The sequence below is a fragment of the Ornithodoros turicata genome, chromosome 7 (assembly GCF_037126465.1).
Source record: "Ornithodoros turicata isolate Travis chromosome 7, ASM3712646v1, whole genome shotgun sequence".
NCBI classification, from domain to species: domain Eukaryota; kingdom Metazoa; phylum Arthropoda; class Arachnida; order Ixodida; family Argasidae; genus Ornithodoros; species Ornithodoros turicata.
The window spans coordinates 9181870-9209387 of record NC_088207.1 but is presented as its reverse complement, the minus strand read 5'-3'; the positions used below and the strand labels follow the sequence as shown (position 1 = coordinate 9209387).

The following is a 27518-nucleotide window of genomic DNA, read 5'->3' as shown; positions in this document are numbered from 1 at the left end:
CGGTGCGTACCTTCGAGTTCCGGACGCCCCAACTTTCCACTTGAACGGAAAACCTTTCAGGCTGTTTTTCGGTTTTTGCTGCGGAACGAAGAAGAACATTACGGTTTTCAATTCAATTCTGGTTGACCCAAAATAACGGTTTTAATAGGGTTTTCTGTTTCGGTTCGGCTCAACACTTTGCCGCGTAAACTTTCTTCGTAGCACAGCTCGCTGTCCACAAGCGTACCTCTTCCAAGTCTCACATACTTAACGGTATTGAAATTTATGCGATCCGGACATATGAAGCTATCCGTTGTTATCTTCAACAGCGCAAAATATGTTTTCTAGTGACCTTTGGCTTTTAATGTCGCGTTCCGTGTATGAGATCTTGAGGTGGGGGTGGGTGGGACATGGTTATTAAGAAAAAAAGAAGGGAAAGGTCAGCCGGACGGGGGTTATAGGCTCGCTATTCCAAAAAAAAAGGGAAAGAAAAGACAATGAAAATGAAGGAGAAAATAAAAGGAAAAGAAAAAGAAGAAAAGAAAAGGGGAAGAAAAAACACAAAACTAAAACTGAAAAATCACACACACGGTCGCACAATCTCGGATCTTGAGGTCTCGTCTTCAGTCGTCCGGGTGAGCTTATATTATCTCTGTTGCTTAAAGTAGCACAGAAGTCATTTCTAACACATTGTTTTCCTTCTATAAAACTGTTAAGTAGGCCAGTAAAATGTACCATGAGAAGTAATTCACCCCAGAAAACCATAACTATCGCCAAAATTTAATTGAAAGTACGCCGCAAAAAACGACCGTGCGCGAACGGTGGTGAAGAACCGTATCAGCCTGTGACCTTGCACTGTTGCGACAGTGCAACAGTTGTGCGACTGCAACAGTGGCCTTCGAATAGGCCCAGCTCATCCAATTGAATGGTCGGGAGAGGTGAGAGGAGGAAGCGATAACTCCGTACGATGTGCTTCTGTCGCATTCACGATACCCAGACTATAGAGTGAGTCCCGCGGGTGTTCAGTGATAATTTTCGTCCGTCTTCGGGTGTCGGTCACAGACAGAGTCGCATATTCACAGGTGTCGAATGAACGGCCGAAAATGAAATGAGCCGAGCAGTAAACAACGAGAACTGGCCGAGGCAGGCCGGGAATGTCGTTCAGTCCAGCAGTGGAAGTACAGATTGCACGAATTGGCCGGCGGTAGAAAGAAGCGCGAACATTCGAAGGCAAAACGTATAGAATGGAGGAAAGAGATGACGAACAAAGGATCACAGACTGGGTGTCAGAAATGTGAGTCAAACCAACTTGAGAAAAACTGAGGGCTATGACTGTGCACTTCGTATAGTACATCAATGAGAAAATGAAAAGTTCAGGGAACACATGGGGGCTAATGCCCCGTTTACCCTCGAGAGCATTTAGCCTTCAAAGAAGTGATAGTGCTCAAATTTGTGGAAACTAGTTTTCGTTGCGGCCAAGTACCAAGTATAGGTAATTTTAATCTTTTTGCCCGGCACCGATGACGCAGCTATAGAGAATATAGGCTATACCGCGTGCTTTGACGAGTGGGCGATGGTAGACGCTGTATTTATGCAACCCCGCAATATTGCAGTGCTGTTGAACCGAAAAGCAAACAAGGACCATACTCGTTCTGAACGGCGGTCTCGAAGGCTCGGTGCGTAGCGTGTTCGCCTACTGATTCCAAGGTTGCTGGTTTAACAACTTGGTGGCAGGGAACAACAAGTTGCTGTGACACGCCGCCTCCAGCAAGGGACATTAAATACAGACACGTAAACCTGAAGCATCAACAGAGATAAGTTCAAACCCAAAAACTGTCCAACATACTTATCTAGAACAACGTCTCCTCCGCATAGCGGACTTGCCTCCAGCTCAAACAGAAGATCGTTATGACATACTCTGCCAACGTTATGGAGTGCCAGCCTTTCGTCTCGGCCAATCGCTCAATGATGCTGTCTGTTTCAAGTACCATGAGAAAGGTCCCCTAGCTTCCAAGTGTACAGCATAAAGGCAACCTAACAGCTCATCACCTCAGTCTGCCACGGTAGTGACAACACAGTCTACACTTCGACTCCTGCGCTACACAAGAAGCTTCAGAACTCTTGAGGGCTCACATATGCACTGTGAATTTTTCTCCACCAATATTGAAACTCTGTGGACTTCTGACACATGATGAAACAAACACATTGACACAGGATCCAAAATGACCATCGTCTCCAAGTCAATCACAGGCGGCCTTCATCTAATCCCTTGGGTACAGCTACCTCTAGATGGGGTTGGTGGGTCGGGCGCTCTGCCCGAAGGCGCAGTTTTTCTTAAGATCACCATTGGATCAATCAAGCAGCTGTCTTGAATAACAACACATTATGTCTCATACTAGGCAAAGAATGGTTCCGTGCAAGCGCAACAAGAATTAGAAACTGTATCCTCAGTCGTCTTGCACAGTTATTCTTCGGCAGTCATGCTTGGCACAGTGTGAAACGGTGCGATCCACATTAGCTCACCAGGATGCACAGTTGCTCAACCCTGAACTTCCCTGGAAACCCTCGTCCAAATATGAGCCGCAGCTACGTCAGTCTGACGGTTCTGCATCAGAAGGAAGTGTGGCCATATCCATCCATCTCCTGCCAGTCTATGCTGGCAAGAACCTCACAGAGATACAACGATTGTCACTGCTCTGTCCACACATTACTTAACGTTTGCCCGTGATGAAGATGACATTGATCATTTCCAAGGAATGTAGCACAGATTCACCTGGTGCCTAATGCCATGCCGTACAGCCGAAGATCTGATCTGAAGATCGTCAATACGTGGATGAAGAGACTGACAAGTCCCTTGGCATCATCCTTCCAGCCACAGGACCTTGCGCATTTCCAGTTAGTGTCGTACCTCTAGAAGAAGAAGGAGAGAGAGAGAGAAAGGAAGCCGCCGCAGCAAAGCGAGCAGGAAACACAATGGACTTCTTGAGCGAAGTCACGGACCTCTTGTGTCAATGCTCTGTAAGCTCTCCTCTGCAAACCACCCACCATAGGATGCGAAGTTAGAAAAAACAACCTTCGCTATTAACACAGCATTTCATGCCAGCACCCGCTTTAGCGCATTCGAGCTACTCTTCGGGTACCTCCACAAGTTACCAGAACAGCATCACCGCCCTGTCATCTTTTCTTCGTTTGCAGATCGCTTTCCCGATGTGCAAGACAATCGCAGTGAAACTACATCTAATTCAGAAGCTGCTCAAGCACAGCGATAGGACTTGTAGGACCGCACCCATCGTCCGCACCCATTCGACGTTGGTTATTTTCTGTGGATTCGCCGTCAGCAGCCAGTTCGTCAGGGTGTTAAAAAGTTGGCGCCTCACCATGAGGCGGTTCATCGTCTCTGTATAGAACGTCTCACTCCCGCAACATTTAAAGCTGTTCCAGTTCTGAGCCAGTCCACCAGACGTGGAAGTCAACAACCAACAGCGCATGTGTCACAACTCAGGAAGTACACTCCACCGGGAGCTAGCCATCACTACGAGGACTGATTTCCTGTGTCATAATGTAACCTTGCGCCATGTACATTCCAGTTATAATTGTAATCCCCTGTTAAAGCGCGTGTTATTTTATTACTTTATTGCTGCAGCTAGCTTATGCGCTTCAAAAGGGACTTTGAAGTGAAAAGGAGGGTCCGATGTGAGGGATTCTCCTTCGCCCGTAACACCTTGTGGTTATACCACGAGAGATGGCAGCATTCAACCGCAGTCACGTACCCAACGCAGACCAAGTAGAACGCACTTGCGTATTGTTGGCGCGTTAGTTAGTGCTTTAAGCGTGAAAGTGTGTTGTTCGCTTGCTGTTGTGGGCGCTGGAGGCGCGTACTGGATTGTAATGATGGTCGCCAATGAAACTCGTTACGTCTAACCAGTTCTACCGTGCCCGCCTGCCCTGCCGCTGACAACGTACATACTCCCGATGCCATACTCTACAATACTCCACACGTACGATGCTGAATCCACGATTAACATTGCACTCTCCTTCTTGTGTGCTCGTTATTAACCGAAAAACATCTTGTGTTACTATTGCGTGATGGAGGAATCAAACCGACCCGAATGTACAAGGAGAGATCCGACGGAGTGCTCGAAAATATTTTTATCAACAAATGCCGAGACTTTCGTATCACTCATCGTTTTGCCTTTTAATAAATGTATATCCCCCCCCCTCCTCGTTTTGCCCTCTGCAGTACAACTATCACAGAGGATGAAAAAAAAAATTGAAAAGCAAAAGGCGACGCCATGTCTCGATGTACGGAGGAACGGTTAGAACGGTGAATGGTTTGAAGAACGGTTAGAAGAGAAGAACGTTAACCGTGCGATGTACGGTTAAGAACACTGTCAGTGTCACAAAGCTAATGTGTATAGTTCACATGAGAAAATGGTGGACCACGACTACTTAGAATTCGAGCAAATGGATTTTCTCTTTTCAAATGTCCTCTTAGGTCTGGCCTCTGTTGAGTCTCGCCTGCGACACGCGAACGACAGCGTAGCTGTAAATCTTGTTAATTGGATTGTTGACCTCTCCCATTTTCGCAAACGGCTACTACTTTTAATGAGTTAGCATTCGGAGTGTCAAAATGGAAAAAGCTGTATGTGTGTGTGTGTGTGTGATGTTGAAGCCTCACGGAGAGAGACGTATAAGTGGACATGTAAAGGGGATATCAGAGGGTAAATGTAAATGGAGGCGAATGATTTGAACTTGAAGTAGTCGAAGGTAATTAACAGTAAGAGGTTAGAGTAATTGAAGGTAATTGGAGGTAATTAAAGGCCTTTAAAGCGAGACAGTCGAGTTTGTAGGTAATTAATGTAAGATATATGTAATTAAGAGAAATATTACGTGAAATTAAAGATTACCAAAGGTAACCGCAGGTTACCGGTGGTAATTAAATATAATTAAAGGTAATTGGCGTCAATTGAAGAGGAATTGAGAGTAATTAAAGGAAGTAAACGTAATGAAAGGGAATTAAATGAAATTCAAGAATACCTCATGCAACCTGCGCTTTCCTTCGGTACTTAAAGGGTAATTACAGTGTAATAGAAAGTAACTGAGGTTAATTAAATGTTAATTAAATGTACTTATATATAGTAATTTAAATTGTCGAACCGGAAGTCGAGTATAGACAGGAGGTGTACAACCGGAAGTTGGGTTTAGACCGGAACTGGATACCCTCAAGTAAATTATGTACTGGAAAAGGCGCTTAATGCTAACACATTTCTCTCGTATTTACCGCTAAGTCGCCACTTTTTTTTTTATGTCAATCATTTCACGAACGGAAATTAAAAACGCGGAACACAAGAAAATGCAGGAGGACGGCAGGGTCAACGTGGGAAGAGAGCAATGAAAGCAGAAGGTTGGCTGCTGAGATCTGGTTGCAGAATGCGGTCAACGCATTCCATTCCAGTGACATTCCGAGCAATGGAGATTTGCGATAATTCAATTTCTTTCAATTCCCGGGAATGAAAAGATATGGCCAATTCCCACCCCTAGAATGGCTTGACAACCTCATTGCATTCACTTAATTCCACAATAAAAGAAAAGGGACCGGTAACCGTATTGGCTAGCTCAGCAGTGCTAAAGAAGACTGACATTACCCAGCACGGCAAAAACACAAAGACCGCTCTTTGACAGAAAGCAGGCGCGGTGGGTGTCGGCAATGGGCGCGAGGTCACAAACCAGCGGGGTGAAACCAAACCTATACCAGAGCCCCCTCCTCCCACCCAGACCATTCCTGCGAAGAAAATATCTAATTTCATTCTCATTCCATTCCCTATAGGGCACTTTTCGCTATTCCATTCCAATTACATTCCCAGCTCTGATAAATCTTGAATGATTCCGTAATCATTCCAACCCCGGAGTATAGCAACTCCGCAACCGTGTCGGATACACGCAGTGCGGGACCTGGGGACCGTGGATCGAATACGTGACTGGTCACTGGTACCGTTGGGATGCGGGATATCCGAAACCCCGAAATTTAGAGATTCTCTCACGAAACTCTATAGGGACTCTAGAGAAATACTACAAACCTGTCGCAGTTCGTTCAGTCGCAACGCAGAACTGTAGAATAATTAAGTTGTTTACACGTAGTTCCTACCTACGTTGGTTTGAATGAGTATATAATTTTTCATGCTTAGCTGCCTCTCAAGCGTACGCCTATTTCCTTCTAATGCGCTGTGCCGGTGAACGAGCTTCCGTATGGCCCGGTTTCACCATCGCCGATTAACACTTGAACCGAGATCAACGGTACCTCAACTTGAATTTAACGCTTAACCGTGCTTCACAATTGAGACAGTTATTATTACTGAAACATTCATCACGTCACCAACTAGCGTTTGCAAAAAAGAATTGAGCGTTAACTTTAAGTTTTAGCAACGCTTGATCACGGTTCAAAGTTAGCCAGCGTTGGTGAAACGGGGCCAAACACGCGTCACCGGAGCAGTGTGCCTTGCTTTGCACTTTCGGCGAGTACCGGCGTCGTGGAACCGACTGCGTGGTGCCGTGTGCACGAAAACGGAAAAACCAGAAAAGGAAGACAAAAAGAAGAAAGGCCGGCGATCGGAAGAATCAGTTCAGTTTCTACGATGAACACTGGAACAGCGTATAGCGACTTGCTGCCGAAGTAAGGCGATTCATTCAGCGTGTTATTCTACTTGTTCCGTCCCGGGGATAGACTGGACGCAGGAGGTGTGTCAAAAAAACTTTTAATTTCGTGATGTGCTACCAAGAGGCCCAATTCGACGTTCTAACGTGTGTAAAGACGGAGTGCTGAGATGGCATATACAGAAAATGCACACGGGAAACGTCAGAGTTACCACTGTAAGGAGCTGTTTCGATTTTGTCTTTAATATCAAAATCTCATACAAGGATCTCCTCAGGAGATTCCCGAACTGAAGAAATTAGCCGTAATACCATGAAGACAAGGCACCCCTGATCCCCGACACTGCCCATCAACTCATCATCTGGCTACGCCCAGACCGTACTACTTCACTGCCGCACTCTTAACTCCACGGGCGACATGGCCAAGACATCTAATTTCAATGCCGTCCTGACGTCCTTAACGCAACTTTCATCGAAAATTCCATATGTTTCGGAATGTGATGACCACTGCATAACTCTCATTCTCTGTTGTGCCGATTAGGGCTGTCAATCCCGAGCCACTTTTGCAGTCCCGGGATTTCGGGAATTTTTGCTGTCAATCCCGGGATCCCGGGACGGGACTTCGGGATTGTGACGAGTTGGTGATGGTGCTTCCAAGTATAGTCCTGCGCGAGTCAGAATTATCTGACCCACACCCGACACGGCAACCAGCGTCCCGTTACAAACTGAGACCCGCATCCAACCACAGCACCCATATTTTTTCAAGAAGCTCACCCAGTCCGCTACCCGCAACGCCATGAACGTTGACGAGTAAACTGAGAGTACTCCCTGGTCTATGCATGATGATTAGATGTGTCTGTGTGCATGGTGTCTCGTACAACATCAGCGCAGGAGAAAAAAGGGGCAAATGCGTGTTGGTTTGTGACTTGAGGCATGATGATACGAAACGCGACATGGGCGCCAAAGGACACACAGGCGCTGTTTCACCCTAACGGTGTGAACATTTGTTCCGTCCTTGTCGGCGACGTTTTACGTCGTATTTCGAGCGACAGCAGTGCAGATGCGTAAGACACTGAGTGACTCGGTGTACTTTCTAATAGTGGCTTGATAAACTGCGTCGACCGCACCCGCCCCGCTGCCCGCACGACACCGAAAACCTAGTCCCGCCACGTGCAACCACGACCATCTCTATAATACACGACCACAACACTCGCACCTAGCCCCAGCGCCACTGATGCAGTTTCGCCAAGCGGCCGCAGCGCGTTTGTGGCGCTGAATACGGGACCCTCGGCAGACGACGCATGCTATGCGGATACCGTTGCTGCCGTCATTCGCGTTTGGTTTTTGCTATTTTGCACGCGGTGGACACTGTTTGTCTCCAGTGCATGGTTTGTGGATGGTGCAGACGTGATGGTGTACTGCACGGTCCCGCTTTGCAAGCCGAAGAAAGCAGTGTCAAACACAAGTATTTCATTCCACGAGTTCCGCTCAAATGCAGTCTTACGGAGAAGTGGCTCGAAATATATCGCGGCGTCTTGACACAAGTAACTTCATTGCGAATTGCTATTGTTCCATTTCATATAGGGTGCACTTTATGGATGGCAGTGTGTACCATAAATAGTTTTATCTAATATAGCTAAGTACCTTTTACGTATCTCTCTCTGAAAAAAACGAATAATGAACCGTGACCTCCGACCAGGGGTGGACATAAATGCATTTTTTTAGTATTTAAACGGAATATAAATACAAAATACTTTGTTGAAAGGGGTGTTTAAATACTCTTCATAGATACTTTTCGATAGGAGCATTTAAATATAAAATATACAGTATTTAGTGCCGTAACTAGTACCATAAATACTGTGATGAAGATGTCATCTGGAATTACAGAAATAACGATGAACATAACAACAAGTCAGCAAGGAAAAATAGCATTTATTTGTTAGATTATCACGGTAATTTTAATATTAGAAGTTTTTGACTACATCACTTAGGATTCTTGTGTTCGGCCGTACAATCAGATTCGCAAAGGAGAACAGCATCTTCACTGGTGCCGATGAGCAAAGGCTTGCATTAAATTTGATGAAGATGCTTCGTACAACAAAGTAATCAGCCGCGACCATTGTCTGCAATAACAGCGGAAAACTCTCCATCTAAAATCGTCTTTCGCCTGCATGCTAGCTCGAACTCTGCGTGTTCTCGGCATTTCAAGGCCGAAGACTTTAGCATCGGCGCAAAGCGCAAAATTCTCAGACGTGGCACCCTGGCTACGGTACCTACGTTTAGTGATCACGAAGTTTACACAGCCCTGCATCTCACAGGAGTGCAAAACGAACACAAAAAAGGCACCAAAAGGTAGCGTCGCAGAAAAGCCACCATCAAGACAAATTCTCAGAGTGGCTTCTATCCGAACAGCATAATAAAGGTAATGGCAAACCGCAAAAGAAGAAAAAAAAGTGTAAAAATAAAATGAAAAGGGACCAATAAGTAGGAAAACAAAACAAGCAACTGCTGAACAAGAGAGAAGCAACTGCTGATTTAAAACTGAAGTGCTTGCTTATACAACAAATTCTGTTGGACGTCGTAACAGGTGTTAGTCATCTCTTTGCCACGAACAGTTTCTTCTTACGGTCGCATTCACCCATTCTCTGTAACTGCCCTGTATGTTAACACGGAACACATCTCACGTGAAACGTAAAGCCTGAACGCGCTTGCGTCTGACCATCATAAACGCATGATAACTGGCCCAACACACAAGGTGCTGCTGCCAAGTTTATGTGTACGATGTACGGCACATAGTGCGCGAGTTTCACAGTTTTACATGCCACCTACGCTTCAGAGCACAGCCTATTTCTGAGTATTTAGTTTCAGAACTCTTAGCTCTACATGAACAGAGAACCTGCGACAATACACAAAACATGTACGCACGAAGAATTAACCACAAGGACCACTCATATTGCACACAGCTGAGCTACAACACGCGCTCTTCTGGGTCCCGCAAGTGGCGCCCCTGGCGTGCGCTCCGCGCGTAAATACGGCACTTCCGCTCCTCGAGGCGCGGACGGAAGTCCCATACGCGAACGGGCGAGTGTTATGGTCGTGCCTGCAACAACGTGCAGGTCACCCGCGGGCCGTGCAGGACCCTACTCCCAAGTCGAGCTACCTCAAGTGACTATATCGGCGTGTTGTGCGCAGTTCATGTGCGCTTTGTCAATTTACATCTTTCTGAAGTAACGCATTCGAATATTCCGAGTGTAACCACATTTGTAAAATAGTGAGGGCGAAATGGTTACATTTAACTTTTTTTCCTATGATAATGCCACTCCTGTTTTGTTCATCTGCATTTTCACTGTTGCACTTGAAAAGAAGGCGAGTCCCGCTACACTTGAAGTAATAGGAAATATTAGTTTATAATATCTTGAAACAGTGTAACAATCCACTTGAATGAAGGCCAGCAGAAAAAAAAAAGGCGTATGGAAAGAAACGAAACAGGAAACACAACACCGTCGTTGCATGCTTATCAATATTTGTACAATGATTAAACCACAATCTGAGAAAGAACAGAGCGTCGGGGGTGGTGTCCCCCAGTTCGGAGAGAACTTTTGTGCAAATACTGGCGGCCGAACTGAAGGTCCGTTCAGCTTCTGCGCTAGAAGAAACGACAGTCAGCAAATATCTGTACGCACGTGTAACCAGCGGTCCTCTGCCACCTCCAGTCATAAAACGTGCCAGTTCCTTACGAAGGAGTGAGTCTGTGCCTGATGGCGTACAGGTGTTTGATTTTCCTGTCATATTTGCTCTCATGAAATCCCGGGATTTTCCGGAAGAAATCCCGGGACTTCGGGACGTCGAAAATTGGCCGGGATCCCGGGATATCCCGATTGACAACCCTATAGTGCCGATTGAACTCCAACTTGAATGGCGTCGTATTACTAAGATGACGTTTTGTTAACGTAAACGTGTTCTGAAAGCTTCATGTTTGTCCGGTATTCCGCTCTCAGTTTTCCAGAAGCGTTAACTACACTCATCGACCGTCCAAACATCAATATATCTTTTGCGCGCACAGTTCAGGCTACGTGAAAGCATAGGGTACAGCCCTCGAGGAATCAAGTTTTGTTTCTCAGGCCATTGGAAGGTCGTGAGTGAAGATTCGCTGTGAATGACAGTTGGATAACTATGTGCGTGTCTTACTCTGATTCTCCATTTGCGAGCTTCGTTGCAATTTATTTTAGAAGTTCTTCAAAGAACCTTGATAGCTGAAAGCAATACGAGCTTGTTTGAAGTCGTGCTAAATGAGTTTTGCATCCGAAAGCCTTCTTGGCTTTTTTGCCGCAGTTTGCTGCCCACACCATTTTGCGTGTAAATAAATTCAATTCAATTCAGTTCAATTCAACCCAAGCGACGCCTTTGTAGTTGAGTTGGAACGAGTAACGCTTCCATTTGGGAACCTTTCCTGTTTACATGACACGCTTCATTTTGTTACACATGCATACCGAATGATTTTTTTTTTTTAGTTTTCGTAAACCTCACCGACTTTGGTGCTGCACAGAGAGTGTTTGTTTTCTGGGTCATAATAAATGTGTCATGCAACTACACATATGTTGGCTACGCACAAGCGACCTCTTGAATCAACATCGGGGAGAGAAAACGGTTAGAGCCCCGCGGGTCCCAAAAAGTGTGATTGGAACACGCGTGCGCATTGGAGATAATGGACTGGGGCGTTTTGTCTAGAACACAAACGGAACATTTCGCATCTTTCCTACAGCGACTGCGAAGTACTTGAGCGATGTTATCCCTTTCGTGACTGTCTCGGTATTCTAAATTTAACGTTTAAATTTCGTGCAGCCGTGAACTAGTTCTTTTCACCGAAAGGACGCTTCGTTTAATCCAGGACAAACACGTCTTATTCTCACTAAAGAAAGGTATCGATTCGGGATTAACATGCACTCGTCGTAGTCGTCAACTCTGATCCCCATCGCGACTCGCGGCGCTGCTTGCCTTCCCAGACACTAATGATACCGTTGGAGAACGGAGGCCAACTCCTCGGAGAGGCCAAACAAAGGTCGACGGCCGAACGAGGATGATGCACACTTGGCGGTGAAGCGGATGCCGATTAACGTGAGATGTCTGCCTCTGTGGCAACTCGTGTTATGGTTGTCAAGTCAACGAGTACCTGTGTATAGATAGCAGTGTTGTGCCCGCTACTCAATTTAGGTAGCGACATACCGCTACCCTATTTAAAAGTAGCGCGATACTAGCGGCGCTACAAATTTACGAATGTAGCGTGATACCAACTCCGCTGCTTTCTCGCCGATGGTCTATGAATATGTGCCATATATATACGCCAGCCAGATTCGGGGCTGAGCGACGGCTGCGGCTCGACTTCTTTGAGTCGGGCTTACATGATCTGACAGCGAGTTCACTGAACGTACTCTAGCGTCTAATTTATTTTATTTTCTCCGTCAAAAGTAGCGGTAGCGGAGGCGGTTCCGCTACTCAAAATTGTAGCGGAAATTACTTTCCCGCTGCAAATAACAAATGTAGCGGAGTGACACCTCCGCTACTGAAAAAAGTAGCGATTACAGTAGTCCCGCTACCCGCTACGCACAACACTGATAGATAGTGTGCTCAGGAAAATAGTAGATACATTTGCATATGCGTACGTTGTACCCTCTATCCATTGCTCAGTTACTTTCTTTGGTAACTTATACAGTTTCGTAATATTTTTGATACCATTATTATAATTTATGTTTCAGCCATGACAACAATCACTGCCAATCGATATCAACAGGTGATGCAATTGGCCCAGCTCTATGGAGCTCCGATCCAATCCAATCCAATGACACGAATCAAACTAATGCCCATGTCACACGGCAAACTGAATGGCATTCCCAACGAATGACAGTCGCACCGAATGTCATTATTTTGTATTGCATCGAGCTACACGAAGACATGTACGGTTAAAGGTACTGTAAAGCAGCACCGATCAAATGTCATTTAGGGTGGCTATTCGATAGTCCAAGCCACCAGGACAAAAACTGTGCAAGTTTCATTCCAATCGACGGTGCAGTTAATTAGAAAATTACAATTAAAGATTACGGGCAACACTGTACTAGGTATTCGAAATGAATCCGTACTTCTGACACATACGGCGGCAACCACATTGCATGCGCATAACACTGGGCCCGACATAACAATCCACCACAATCCACCATAAAATCCGCTCCTGCGATCCACACAGCGATCCACATCTGAGGATAAACGGATAAGCGAACTGAAATGAAATGCTGAGCCGTTGAAAAAAATGTGTCAGACGTTCAAGAAGCCAGACAGCGTCGGGACTTGTTTGTTCACAGAGAGTTCGTTCGTTCGAAAGAGGCCGCGAACAAAAGGAGCGCGCAAGCGCACCAGAGAAGTAGGGAGAGCCCCCATCGAACAGCGGCCAGCGCTGGGTTACTTCGCAAAAACAGGGGCTAACAGGTTAAACTGTTAACAGGGGTTTCAGAATGCATAGGTAAACAGGAAAACTAATAATATGGTTACTAAAATAACGAAGATCCGATGTCACAGTGTGTAATACCAATTTTCAGTGTTGCCCGCTGTACAGGGGGTTGTTTGACACCAGGCGTCGCACCGCTCCACTACGCCGCATCTTTCATGGCAAATTAAAAATATTTATAGCGCGTTGTCGGTCGTATGGTTCCGCATATGGTATTTAGAAGCAACAAAGTCTCTAGTCACATCACCGGCATATCATGCTTGTCTACTGCTTTACAGTACCTTTAAGACATGTATAGGAAGCCTATCTGCAACTTGCCCACTTGGCAACATGACGACTGGGAACGAGGGTAGTTTCCCGAAAAACAGTGTTAAGCCTTCTTTCCTTCGTGTCAAAGGTGACTAAATTCGTGATAAGATATTAGATTACAACTCTTAGTTCGTGTTTGGTGCCTTCAAATGGTTGATCGTTGTTGTTTTTGTTACTTCTCTATATATACTGCGAGGGTACGCAATCGGTGCGACAGAGAAAAGCGAACGAGTTCGCCGAACTCATTCGCTGGGCGAATGCCATTCGCATGCATTGCCATTTGGTTTCGTCGTGTCACACGGAACGAATGTCATTCAGTGCGAATGTCATTCAATTTGGCGTGTGACAGGAGTATGATATGACTGGAACGAAACCGACCTGGATGGGGTGATGAAGTTCTTGGGTGAACCAGTTCACGTTAGGGTGCGCCTGTGCACCATTGTTTACATGGTTTGCGTCTGTGGAAATGCCATCTCGTGATTTTTGTGTCAATGAAAGTGCTATAGTAACTCGATTCTGAGGTATGTGTGGAATCTTAAGAAAATTTCTAGTTATCCCCATTCAAGTTTGAAGCGCATTATTCGATACACCAGGTCAACCGAGAAGACGCGTTCCATGTTTTCTTTTCTTCTTCCTCCGGTCTTGGCGCCGCGAAGGAACTGTGGCTATGAGCGTTGTACAGACGTGGACAGGTGGAGAAATCACGGGGGGGGGGGGGGTTAGTATTCATCCTGGTCCGACTTCAGAGGTAGTGTGACGACGTTTGTCTAGAAGGTCTTCCGGAAACCCCAGGGAAAACCGGAGTGAGCACAACCCGTGGTATAATGATTGAAATGTAACCGCGAGAGCAATGAGTAGATTTTCGCGGGTACTTTTAAGTGTAGCGCTATATTTCTGTCTGCAATTATAAGGTTATATTTTAACCAATTGAATGTTAATTTAAAGTTGTAGCAATGTAGTTTTAAAGTTAATCGGATTTTGATAGGACCTTCAACTGCCCTAATCTCGCTCAGGATTTGTCATTTAATTGGTCTCATTGGTCCCTACCCGCGTAGGCCCTGTCCGTCACCTCCGATATCGTAGGCGCCGCAGCGCACAACCATAAGCAGTTGTGAATGAGGTGCGAGACGTGGACGTCGAACCAGAAGTCGTCGATATGACGCAGATCTTTTAGCTTCACGTTGTCGGACACGCGATGTACCGCAGCGTCAATACATTACATGAAAGTGTGAGCATGTAAACAATAGAAAAAAAAAAAGGTAGTTACTCGTAGCTTCGGAAAAACAAGCTGAATTGATACGTTACATGTTGCTGAAGATTCGAGCGAATGAATTCTCACTGCCAGAATCAACTTGAGCTATTTTTGAGTAGCTTTCCACCTTTTACGCACATTTGTACCCGACGGCGAGAGAACTGTGTGTTTCGGCATCCTATAGTCACGGATAATTTACTTTTAAAAAAGTAATCAAGTTATAGCTGGTGCTATCTTTTCGCTGTAACTACGGTACATACATGCAGTTACCAAGTTAAACCAACTTAGCTGCTTTACGGTTCCCGTTACCTTTAGAGTGCTTACAATACACGAAAACTTATTTTACTGCACTCGTACTATAAACCACAGTTACATTCTGACTATTTTTTCACCCACAAACGGGTTTTGAGGTAGCCAGTCCTGACTGGGTTGGGACTAATATCTCCATGTTTTTCTTTCATTTCCAATTCGAATGCAGGGGCGGATTTAGGATTTTTCTGAGAAGGGGGTCCAGCCTTAGCAAGCATGGTAAATACACCATCTAGGTCAATTAGACGCTACGTGAAAGCAGAAATTGAGAAGGGGTTCAAGACATCCTGAACCCCCCCCCCCCCCACCTTCTAGATCCGCCCCTGGGTAAATTACACGGTTGTTGTTTCGTGTGAGTAAGCTTGCATCGCTTTAGCTTCCTAGAAGAGAAATTCGTTCAACAGGGACTTTCTCGCAGCAGCGTTTTGTCCGCTACCAAAACTGTAGTAACGGAAAACCGCCAGTTCAAAAGTATACCCTTTAAATGATCTGGCGTCGCTACAACCTTCCCTGCCGCTATACAACGTCCGCTATCCTCGGTGCTTACGCGTATCGTTGTCCAATTCAATTGTCAATCGAGAGTATAAAGTCGGGGTATAGTCGGTAAAGAGCACGTAGCTACCTACTTGTGGCAGAAATAATTTTTTCCTCTACCAATTGAAGATGTGGTAGGATAGACACTCCGCTACTGAAAAAAGAAAAAAAAGAAAAAGAAAAATGGAAGAGCAAATGAGGAAGCGAGGATAGTAGCGCGACTGGCACAACCCTGTGTCGCTGTAACGTTCTAAACAACGTCCCGCAAAGGATATGGGGAAAATTATGCCGCTATCTGAGTAACATATTACCGTTAAGTTCATATTACCGTTAAGTTTTACAGTTATTTTCGATAAAGGCTAGCAACTTATTACAATTTACTTCGATGAGGTGAGGGAAACATCTGCTTGTGGTGAGTTCGAGGAGTGAGCACAGAGACACTGACTAAGGGAACACGGAAAAATACGGAGCAGACGAGACCGACTCAAAAACAGCAATGCAGCAATATCAGGATTGCCGGTTTTGGGTCTCTGTCTTCTGCTCCATCGTATTTTATTTGCTTACTCTTCAAACTCAACTCAAGGAGATCTTTCCCTCATCGCACTAGCTATAGTTTATCCTCCTATTTCTTTTTGCTATAATTTACTTATAAGTTAGTTGCTAGTAAATGCCATCCTCACTCCTACTTCCCAAGAAAAAAAAAAAAAGTCATTACTATAGGAAGATAGTGGTACGGGTTACGAGCCAAATTTCGGAAAATGTCAACCTTCTTGTGTCCGAACTTGTGACTGGATCGAGAACAGATTACGTTCTCCGAAGAATAATATGAGAGCCTGTTTTTTTTTTATTTCCCTTTTTTTTTGTGTGTGCTTGCCTCACCAGACACAGGGAAATGTTGCTCGCATCTTTTTTTTTTTTCAGGTTTCAGGTTTTATTTACTCTTTCTGAGTTTCAATGAGTTACAAATGGGACTGTGGGGGCGTGTCCTGTTTAACAGTCCTAGCAGTAGATACACAGACGTACATGAATATAACAAGCCTTGTGGGAAAGAAAAAAAAAACATTAACAAACAATTGACAAAAATGCAAGGAATGACGGTCCATCCATGGAATCCAATGACTCCATGTTGGTAACTCAAATAATTCAAAACAAAGAATGACAAGTTGGATTAACGAATTACCATTTCACGAAGATACGTTACGTCAGAAGATGCATAAGAATTTGCGCAAAAGTCACTCAACCCGTAATCTGTAACCCTTTCCTGGAGAAAGGTCCGAGACTATAGGACGCAATTGGTCTCACGGAATATAGAGGAAGCAACCAAGCTCGGCCAGTTGGAATGAATGACGCGGTCGACTATGATTTATTAATTTATTAAGATAGATATCAACTATATATATGTATATATATATAACTATACTAACTATAACTATATATATAAACTTCCAAAAATAAATCATGTAGAATCAAAAGCATGAAAAAAATAAACTGTGAGAAATACACTCTGCGAAATCAACCCTTTCATAATAAATCTTTCGAAATCCGCACTCTCTGTTTGGTGGGCAGCGGAAACGTGCTACGTTCGCGTTTGAAAATAGTACGCTGTTCAATCTTAGTACAGAGCATTCATCCGGGAACGATGATTTCGCTATCCCGGAAGTGGGTTGTCTGCAAATCCTCCATGACTCGCTATGTAAAATTTCTTTCTCTTTTTTTTTTTTTGCACGAAATACTTTTGTGCGTTGGCGTCGTCTGCTTCATGTTTGTACTTGTTCAATAGTGGTTATCAACTCCGTGGATCGGTAAAATTCACAGTACAGCGTCTTCTCTCATGATTTATATATTGATTTCTTTTCAATACCCTCAGGGTCACAAGGGCACAAAATAGGGGGGAGTGGGGGGGGGGGGGGCTTGATGCAATAGATAGAACAACAACAAGCATAGATACAATAAGGCGCACTGGGCACTCACAAGAGAGCATCAAATCGTTAAGTAGAATTAAAAGTTAAAGAAAATCGTTCGCTTAGTAAATCATTAAAAGTTGTAGCGCGTGTGTTTCTGTGACATAAACGGTTTATCCGCTGCCCTGTGACTGTGTAGATCACTTGACCGCGTACTTCGTTTCTTCCTTTTTTTTTGCACGAAATCCTCGCTACTCGCTACGATTTCAATGAATAGTCTCGTTCACAGCTCAACGCGAGAACGTGTGTGTTATGACCGTGGTTATGACTGTTTTCATACGCGTCGCCCTAAGCACTTTAATTTAACTTTAATTTTAACTTTATTTTAACTTTAATTTAACTGGACACTTCGATTTCCTCAGCTATTATTGGAGGAAGAAACACGCTTAATTACGCTATAGGCACGAATAAAAAAAAAAGCGTAGACATAATGAGTTTCCTTGAGCAGAAGATGGTTTCACCCGTAAACTAACCCACAGCGGAGGATCACGCTAGGCCATAACTATGATTTGTTTTGACAGTGTGGATTTTCAAAACGTGAATTCTTATAACGATTTATTTCAGAGGAATGGATTCTGGCGCGTGGAATTTTAAGCGTGGATTTTTAACGTTTTAATTTTAAACGTTTATTTCAGCATAAGCCATCCACTGTGTCCAGGGGAAGAAATAATATTTAGTACAAACACATGCGTTGGACAATCATATTCGAAAACTTTCTTTGAACGACCGAATCTGCAAGGGCATAGGTAGGCGAAGATAAATATCGGGTCATAAGTCAGTCTGATTATGGTATACCCTACTTAAATATAGCTAAAATGGCCTTCATTTCAATAGAACTTTAACACTTTCGTCATAACCATACCGAAGGCAGACAAATCTGGCGGCACTATCATTAATCTTCTCTATGATTCCTACAGAAACCAAGGAATTATAGTGTCTCACGAAGTACGATAATATTGAAGGACGAACTTAAAACGCAAAGTAAGATACGTACAATAATTGTCCTCGTTATATACTGATTGAATAAGGCAAGTGTTTATGAGCCAACGTCACTTCCTGTCTCCAAGTGTAGCCCCCTCCGTGTAGCCCTGCCCCTGAAATGGCGGAAACATGCATGCCTGACTGCATTCACGCACCGGTGTGCAACAACTCCCACAGAATCTCTCTCACTGTCGTCGACGGCGTCAACGGACGACGAAAAAGCATTCTGGCAGCTGTCACTCAGACACCAGAATGCAGTTTAGCTGCAGGTACTAAGTATACATCTAGGGTACTTCACTTTTATTTGGGTTTACTTTCAGAAAGGGTGAGTCGCCAGCTACGCACTGAGCTACATCTAACTCTCCAAAGTACTATAAAGACAGTATAGGTCGCATTTTTCAAGGCGCCGTGAAATGTGAATGGTTTTTGAAACCACGCAAAGATAAATGTCGCGTTCCCGTGCAATATAGCTCCGTAACTCCATATAGAGAAGTCTCAGTATATGGGCAAACACGAAGAAACAAACGGCACACCACAAAGGCTCAAAAATTTGCGCTGAAGTAGCGTGTTGTTTCTTCGCGTCTTCCCATGCTCAGGCTTGTCTACTATGAAGCGTATCCACGAGCTTGCCTGCATTATACGCCATATTACGTATTGCGGAACTGTTCGCAAACGCTTAATGTGACTTTGAATATTGCAGAATTTACCTGGTGCTCAATACCACAGAAGCGCCTTCCCAAAAACGAGAATTCAACTTCCATGAACATTCCATCAACAGATTTTGTAACATACACGCTCACACGTCAGCCTGTAATCATTCCTGTGCTTTTAGCTGCATCCGACAGTATAACGTTTACCGCTTTCAGTGGAGTTTGCAGCCGCAAAAAAATAAAATAAATAAATAAATAAAAAATAAAAACAAAACTTTGCATTATGAACTATAGTATGAATATTTCTTTATAGAATATATATAGAATAGAATAGAATATATAGTATGGATATGGGACATGACTTTCCAGACGTTCAGTACCGAAGATGAGCGTTGTTCCCGAAAGCAGCTTGAGCACGGTGCCGGAAATCCTTTTCGCAGAACAGAAATAACAGCTGCACTCAGAACTGTAATCACACACGCTAACAGCTATACGCACAAATTTCTTCCCCGCCCTATGGCCTTGTCACGCAACCTGGATTTTACAAGGAACGAATTACGTTGCAAGGATATAACATGGCGAGAAAATATTGATGTATATAAATTCACAGATCCAAAAGCCGCGACTAGACATAATGAAATATAGAAATGAAATTACAACGACTTCAGACAACAAGCAGAGCATTTACTTATACAACAACAACAACAACTAAATCATGACTATGGCCTGGGGTGATTCACCGCTTGAGAGCAGTACCCTACCCCATTACACGAGAAGCATGAGATGTGAAATATGAAAATGAAGTTATGTGCAAGTCCAACTCAAACTCCCGTCGTCTGGTTGCGCAACGCTATACGTCGCACAAAAGGAAGAAGCACATGAAAGAAGCGCCAATGGTCCTTGAGATGCAGGGGTGGACCCTACAGCGTCTGGAGCAAGCCGGTAGCCAAGAGGAACTCCAAGAACATCAGAAGTCCTCGACGGTGTTGGACATGGCTCTGACATGGGCCAAGAATTGCAGCCAGGTTGAAAGTCTGTCGGCTAGCACCACTCAGCTGAGCACAGAGTTGCCGCCTCTCCGTTTCGTAGAGCTTACATTCTATTAGGACGTGCTCAATGTTCGCTTCAACGCCACATTTGGAGCATAGGCAGCTGTCACAGTATCCGATTCGGCACTTGAATTGGGGAGTGAAGGCAACGTTGAGACGAAGCCTGTGCAGGAGGGACGTGAAATAGCGTTGTAAACGGTCAGGAACTGAGAAGGACATAGTGGGATCCACAGAATACATGAGAGACCTGTCAGTGATGTCCCGACTCCACTGCTGGCGAGCTAGTGGCTGAATGAGCTCATTCAGAAGTGATCTCCTGTCTCCTCTTGATAACACCGTTGGTACTACAGCCGGAGACTGTTGGGCAGCCGTTGCCGCTCTGTCGGCTTCTTCGTTTCCGCTCAAACCACAGTGACCCGGGACCCACTGCAGGGATATATGATGACCGTGATCGCTTAGAAGCTGAACCTGATGGAGGATATCAGTGACAACTTATACAGATGTTTCAGCGACCTCCTCAAATAGTGATTTGGTTGTCATTCTCTCGTGTGTGCTCGCACTGATGATGTCTCCTGGATGGGAGATGAAACGTCTGTTCAAATAAATGGTTAGCTTGCCATGTGAAGTCGCCGTTATTTCATTTCCAGTTCATTATGTAATATCGATGCTGTCTCGGTATCGTATGTGCATGACACATAGTTGTCCAGCTTGCATCCTATTGTGACTAGTAGACATGGGAAAGGGTATCGGTAGCTTACACAGAGCTAACTTATGAAATTACCCTTCGAACACTCTTTCAAAGTTGATGCTCAAAAACGGTAAAGTTAAGATCCTATTCGAAGTTTGTTAACGACCAAAAACGTGAATTCATGATTTACCAACAGGAACATAGGGCCGTCCAATCGATCAGCTGTGACCCACGAGGCAATACCTGCACGCTTTGGGACAGAAGCCATCGATTTGCCACTAACGATTCCCAAAGAAACGCAACCCGCTACGTGCCGCATTCACAGACCGTTATGTCGTTCCTCGCTCATGTAGACGTTCAGCCCAAGTATGTTGATCGCTTATGCGAGCAATTTTCTTTTGTCAAACGAAACAATGACATCATTAGTGCGCAGAACCTTGCACAAGAGGCTCCCACGTGGTTCTCGCACTCTAAGAAACAATTGGCAGTTTCAGTTTTTCGTGCCTTTCGCAATAAATAATGCTATTCGAGACGCCTAGTCTTCTTCAGGGCTGAATAAGGTTCGTAATTCACGTGGGCGCTATTTCTAGAGCAGCGTTATTGTTCGTGAGTAGTTTTGCAGAGAACTGTAGGTTGTGTAAGTGGGAAGCACCGTTCATTCCTATATCATACAGATTGAGACACGGAACATTTACAAAACTATATACATAGAACGGGGCTCTCAAACACGCGGTCTGCAGTAAACTATTCCGTGGCCAGAAGAGCTTTGACCCCAGAACGGAAGGAAAGTACTCTCTCAAAAAATTCGACGAAGAATGAGGAATGACACCAGATTTTCTTTTTACCCTTGCATAGCATAGTGCTCACCTTCTCCATATTAGACAGCACATACGTGCGTGAGCACTTTTGCTCGTGAACCTCAACAACAAACAACAACAACAACAACAACTTTATTGTTAAGATGGTGAATGGGGAGTTTCATCGCCTGCAGCAACAAGTTACGGCCACAGCAATCTGATCTTCGAGTGACCACTTTGCAATGTGGTCATTCGAAGGTCAGGTTTAAAAATGCAAAAAGAAAAGCCCTTCCGCATAGCTGTTCCTTTCTTGCAAGCTTGTAAACCGTAAATTGCAAACAAGTTCGTAAAGACATGAACTGAATACGAATTTTAAGTTATAGAGTGGATGTAATGCAGATTACGAGTGGGTAATTCATAACAAACGGGTAGGGCTTACCCACAGCACTTCCTGCAATTCGGATTTAGCTAATGTCACGCCTTAATACGCACAATCTACACCGTAAATCTCTTTCGTGAACATCCAAGTGACCATGAAGAAGGGAATCGCACCCTCACGGCTGTCCGTAAAATTGTGGTTACGTGTGAGCCAATTTAAAAAAACGTTAATGTTGTATAATTTTTCTTCAGTGGAGTACATGATGCTGACACATCGGTGACTGTGTTCAAGACGTCTCAAACGAACGGAATCTATGGTACCTTTTGCCCTTTCGCTTTTAAAACTCGCTTACAGTATTCAGGAAGTAGAAATATAAATTTATTGGACTGTGGCAATCTTTTTTCCGCGGTCCCCCATCAGTTTTTTCTTCTCTCTCTTCCTGTCTTTACTTCATTCTCATCATTGGGAGCAAGATTAGCTGTTCGAGTCGCTGTTTTCTATCGCTTCCAATTCTTAGAGTCGCACGAAAGCAAATGCGAATGACGGAGAGAACATAGTCTGCTTTCACTCTCTCCTTTTCGCTCCATTCGACGTATATGCTTTTGCTTTCCACGCTGCTCTAAGGTGATACTCTGTTCACTACAACTCGTTCGCGCGTACAGGTGAGGCAACCTTTGCGTCACCTTACGGCGCTAACATTACAAATAAATACTTATCACGGAATACTTTAAGAATATTTCACAATAATACAAGAGTACAGAATACTTTACACAACTGAGACACATTACGAAGCTGATGTAGAAGCTCGTGGACAAGCTGTGGCGTAGCCAGAAAAAAAAAATCGAGTGAGGTTCTAGGGGACTTGGGGGAGGAAGGTTTCATATTCGTTTCCCTCTTCCAAATGCACTACCCCAGCAATGCAATTTTCTGTACCCCAGCTGTTTTCTTCTGTTTGCTTGAAAGCATTAGGGAGTAGCAAGCCCACACCGTGGCTAACCTTTCCCTTTCCTTCTTACTTTGCATTAAACATATTCCCCCCCACTACCAAAGGCATGATTTCGGAGCGGAGTTGTACCCCCGAATCCCCCTGTGGAACATGCACAGTTGGTGTCGCAGGTTCCTTAAGTGAAAAGCGACGGAAAAGTAGCTCCCCCGTCCCAAGTGTGCAAAAGGAGCGCTTACTACTCGGCAATTCGATGCAACCCCTGTGGTCCGTTTGTCGTACAAGAGGAAGCTACCATATTGGTTGATTAGAGTTGCTCGGGTGGCCACGTTTTATTGCCGCTCAGCAATAAAACGTCGGAGACGTTCGAGACGGCAACAGAGTGGTCTGCCCCGTCGGCTCACCGTATTATGCGCAAAATATCTGGCAAGCTCCTTTCACGACATATTTCTGTCTTCCTCTGCACTCGCGAAGCCAGATACATTCATTTTATGACAACAGGAGGTATGGCTGGGAAGACATTACAGATAGCGAACACTTTGCTTTTCTAGACCGCTACGGCTGTTAATGAATAGTTGGACGGTGCGCGCATCGTCCAGGGGGCGTATTGCAAAGAATGTGTCTACATCTGTGGAAATCAAACAGGTCCAATATTACGAAAACATTAAAATTCTTACGTCATATGACGGACTAAAAGAGCGTACCTACCTCGAGAAGCACGCAGGGGCTTTGTAGGAAAATTGCCGAAAACAAACGTTTCCCATTTTGAGTGACGAATAGTCATCGAAGCATGTTTGAAGAATCAGATTTCCTTTGGCAGTGTATCCGTAACCAGGAACATTCCATTGAGCAGAGCACATACGTTACAGAAGGATACCTGTCGCACAGCACACACAGACACACACCGAGGCACACACAGAACACAGTCGGGCATCCTCTCATTCGACGGCAACGGCTGCGGGCGACGAAATCGTTTCCGCACACCAAATGTCTCGTGAGAGCGGCGACCGTTACCTACGTAGGACGCATGGAAGACTGGCGGGTGACCTCTCGCTGCCAGAGCGCAGCGGCGGCTCATGGGGGAACTCGCTCTCTCCACAACGGAGGCAGGAACACGACGCCCTTCATTGTATAGTTTAATTTGACGTGCCTTCGGAGGCCGATCCTGCATAAGCGCGTGTTTCGTACACGAAGCTTAAACGGAGAATTTACGCGACGCCCGGAGCTGCATGCTGCCTGAACGTTTCCAGGAAGGTGGGATTCATTCTACGCGCCACTTCGATGTTTATGTATCCCATTTATCTTGCCACCGGTGACGTGGATTTGCCTATATAAATTCGATTTAAATCGGATCCTCACGGTGTCGATCACGATGCAAGCATGAATTTATATGTATATTATTTCCGTTTCCATCAAGGATGGCCGCAGCCCTGGATCAAAAGCTACTGTTGTGTTAGCTTCAAAACATGCGGGGACCGCAATACATGGTTGGGGCGGCACCCAATAAAAATTACGTTCACAAACATGCATTTACAGATAGACGCACATCAAAACACTATACACATGTATTGCACTGCACGCATAAACAAATACATCACGTAGTACTACCTGAAAGTGACTGAAAACAAAACAGAACAACCACAAAGGAACGGCATACAAGAAAGAAGTAGTAGGCAAGCTAGCTCAGGCAAATGTGTTTTTCGAGAAATGCATACGTTGTGAATGTAACTTTTGAAGTGTTTTACAATGTAATCACGAGACAACAACGTAAGTATTATCATATAACTGTGTGTTTTGGACCCAATACATGCGAAACCGTTTCCTCCTTATACGATTGAACTCTGAATTCTGAGCGGATAGCGGAGCGTATGTGACCCGTACGATGTTCGAATACGTAGAACTTCCCTGGTTTCGCTAGGACGACAACAACAACAACAACATACATATTGTGATGATGAAGTAGGACGATGTTGACTAGGACGACTATCATTTCTGTTAACTCTGATGTGCTCTGTATCCACTGATTTGAAAGATATTCAGATTTTAACATCGCAAGAAATCTATACTCATATAAATGTGGTACCGAGATTATACCTCTTTTTCTTATTCTTCTTTTTTTTATATATATATAACGGGTCTGTGTGCGACTGAAATTATCCATTACAAATAGCACGGACAGCCGTTATTTGTACTGTGGTCAGTCTTCTCGGTTTCTCTTTGTTGATCCGCAAACCAATTGACCGTAACATAAATGTGAAAAAAAAAAAAAAAAGACAGGGGCGTATCAGAAGTTCTGTTTCACCAGGGTTGGTAGTATTCTTCTGTATTTAAAAAAAAATACCAGATGCTTGTGACAAGCTGCTGACCAGAATATTAACGGAGCATCCCAAGTCATGTTGCATGAAAAATGTACACCGAGCATTTTGACTTCCTTGATGAGTTCCATAACAGAATTTCCTAACACCAAGGGGACCTTTGTGTTTACACTATTATTCCTTTGTCTAAATAGAAATAGAACACTCTTTGTTTTTGCTATGTTAATATTAAATAGGTTTTCTCAGACCAGAAGTACAAAGCAGAGGGAACTGTGTTAGCCATCATAATTACGTGATCCGCAAGCGTACCAGAAAGTTACAGACTGGCGTCATCAGCATAAATAAGGAATTCAGCATCAAAACTAATGAATACAATGCTATTTATGTAAATCTTCAATAACGGAGGTCCAAATATGCTGCCCTGCGGCACACCAGAGAATATACTAAGTCTAGAGGATGACTGTCGGTTAGCTTCAACGGAATGGAAATGAGATTGGAGATAAAATCTGATAAAGGTCAATGCTGTCCTCCTATGCATAAGAATCCAGTTTTTCTAATAATACGTCGTGATGCACAGAACCAAAGCCGCTTGTGAAATCGACATAGAGGTAGTAGCTCATAAGCACCAAATGCTCATAACCTCTAAACGCTCAAAACCTCCAAACGCTCATATGCACCGTAAAAAAACGTTGGTGGTTTTGAGCATTTGGTGGAAATGAGCAGGAGGGGAGAAGCTGCTCATAAGCGCCTAACGTCCAGAACATCCGAATGCTCATATGCACCGAAAGGCGGGAGACCACACAACCAGCTCCGGTGGCGCAGCGGTAACGCGTGCGCTTGGAGACTGGGAGGTCCGCGGTTCGAATCCGCGGGCCGGCTGTGCCGTCTAGGGTTTTTCCTGGGTTTCCCTCAGATGTGTAATAGGCGTATGCCAGCACAGTTCCCCTGAAGTCGGCCCATGGACGCAGCTATCCTCCCCCCGAGCGGATTCCGCGCGGTCTTCCACTTCACCCTTTCCTCTCCTCCTCTCCACCACCTTTCCCTTCCCGAGAAACATGCCGCCTAATCAGGCAGGCAGGTTCCTCCCAACGACACTCCTCCTCCTCCTCCGCGGGAGACCACAAAGGCCGGGTCTTCCTCTCCCGCATTTGGAACAAGGTCATAGGGTGAGAAAGGTGGAATGAATGGCGACTACCAAGGCCGCTTAATGTGTCAGTTTGAAGTTTATGTAACAGCTTGGTCCTGCTTGTATGTTGTTTTTTTGTCTATCGTATGTATTTTTATCTATCGTGAGTCAATGGGTGTCAGTGTCCGCCCATTTGGTCGAACGCCGTTTGGTCAAATGACGTTTGATAGAAGGCGTTTGATCGAACGCCGCTTGGTCGAAAACCGTTTGATCGAAAGCCGGTTGATCGACGCCGTTTGCTCGAAAGACATTTGTTCGAAGGGAGTTCAAAACTGCATGCACTGTGTCATCCGCACCTCTTTTTCTGTAACTTTTGACTCGAGCATACGGAGCTGACAATCAGGGTACTCTGCTTTTTTCATTTTTATTATTATTATTTCTTTTTCTTTTTTTTTTTCTTTTTCTTGCAGGGAGACCGCTGGTTACTTGCAGACGTTTGTAATTTACGAACCAGTCGGACACATGTTGACGAAAGTTGCCCCAGGTTGGGAGCAGCCGATAGTCTGTGTTTCTTCGGAGCACCCTTCTCATTGCTGGTGACATATTTAAAGGGAACGGTCTGAAACGGGATAGCCATATGTGCGCGAAAGCCACTCGAAGTCTGTGGATGCTAAGTAGGAAATTTCGCCATGGCACAACGAAAGATATTAAATTAACGGCATATAAAACCTTAGTTCAATCTCGTTTAGTGTATGCATCTGCAATCTGGGTCACTACACATGCACACTATCCGAAAAAATAGAGTACAAAGATCTGCTGCCCTGCTTATCTTGTCTAGGTTTCGAACGACTTCTTCGGTTACATGTCTGTTGCAAGAACTAAATTTAGATTCACCTGCACATAGGCGAAAAGTAAATAAACTAGAATTGTTCTTTCTCCTATACAATGGTTAGTTGATTGTCAGAAATATTAATACATTGTTAAAATTTATCCACATTCAACTGGAATAAATAATCCAAAAATGTCATTAATTTATTTTTTATTTATTTGCCAAGAATGTTTAATACTTGAAATCAATTATTATTTGACAAAGGGATGGGGG

At 44.5% G+C, this 27518-nt stretch overlaps 1 protein-coding gene across 2 annotated transcripts in view; it reads right to left on the bottom strand.

Moving 5' to 3' along the window:
* LOC135400193 (protein cordon-bleu-like) overlaps positions 1-23980 on the bottom strand; it is a 205289-nt gene extending 181309 nt beyond the window's left edge. Inside the window, exon 1 of one of the 2 annotated variants that reach the window (XM_064631935.1) lies at positions 23684-23980. In XM_064631935.1, coding sequence (XP_064488005.1) covers positions 23684-23835 — 152 coding nt within the window. In that variant the 5' untranslated portion in view covers positions 23836-23980. The remainder of the gene's footprint in view (positions 1-23683) is intronic. The other variant, XM_064631938.1, reaches the window with a different exon arrangement.
* Between the last annotated feature and the right edge of the window lie 3538 nt (positions 23981-27518).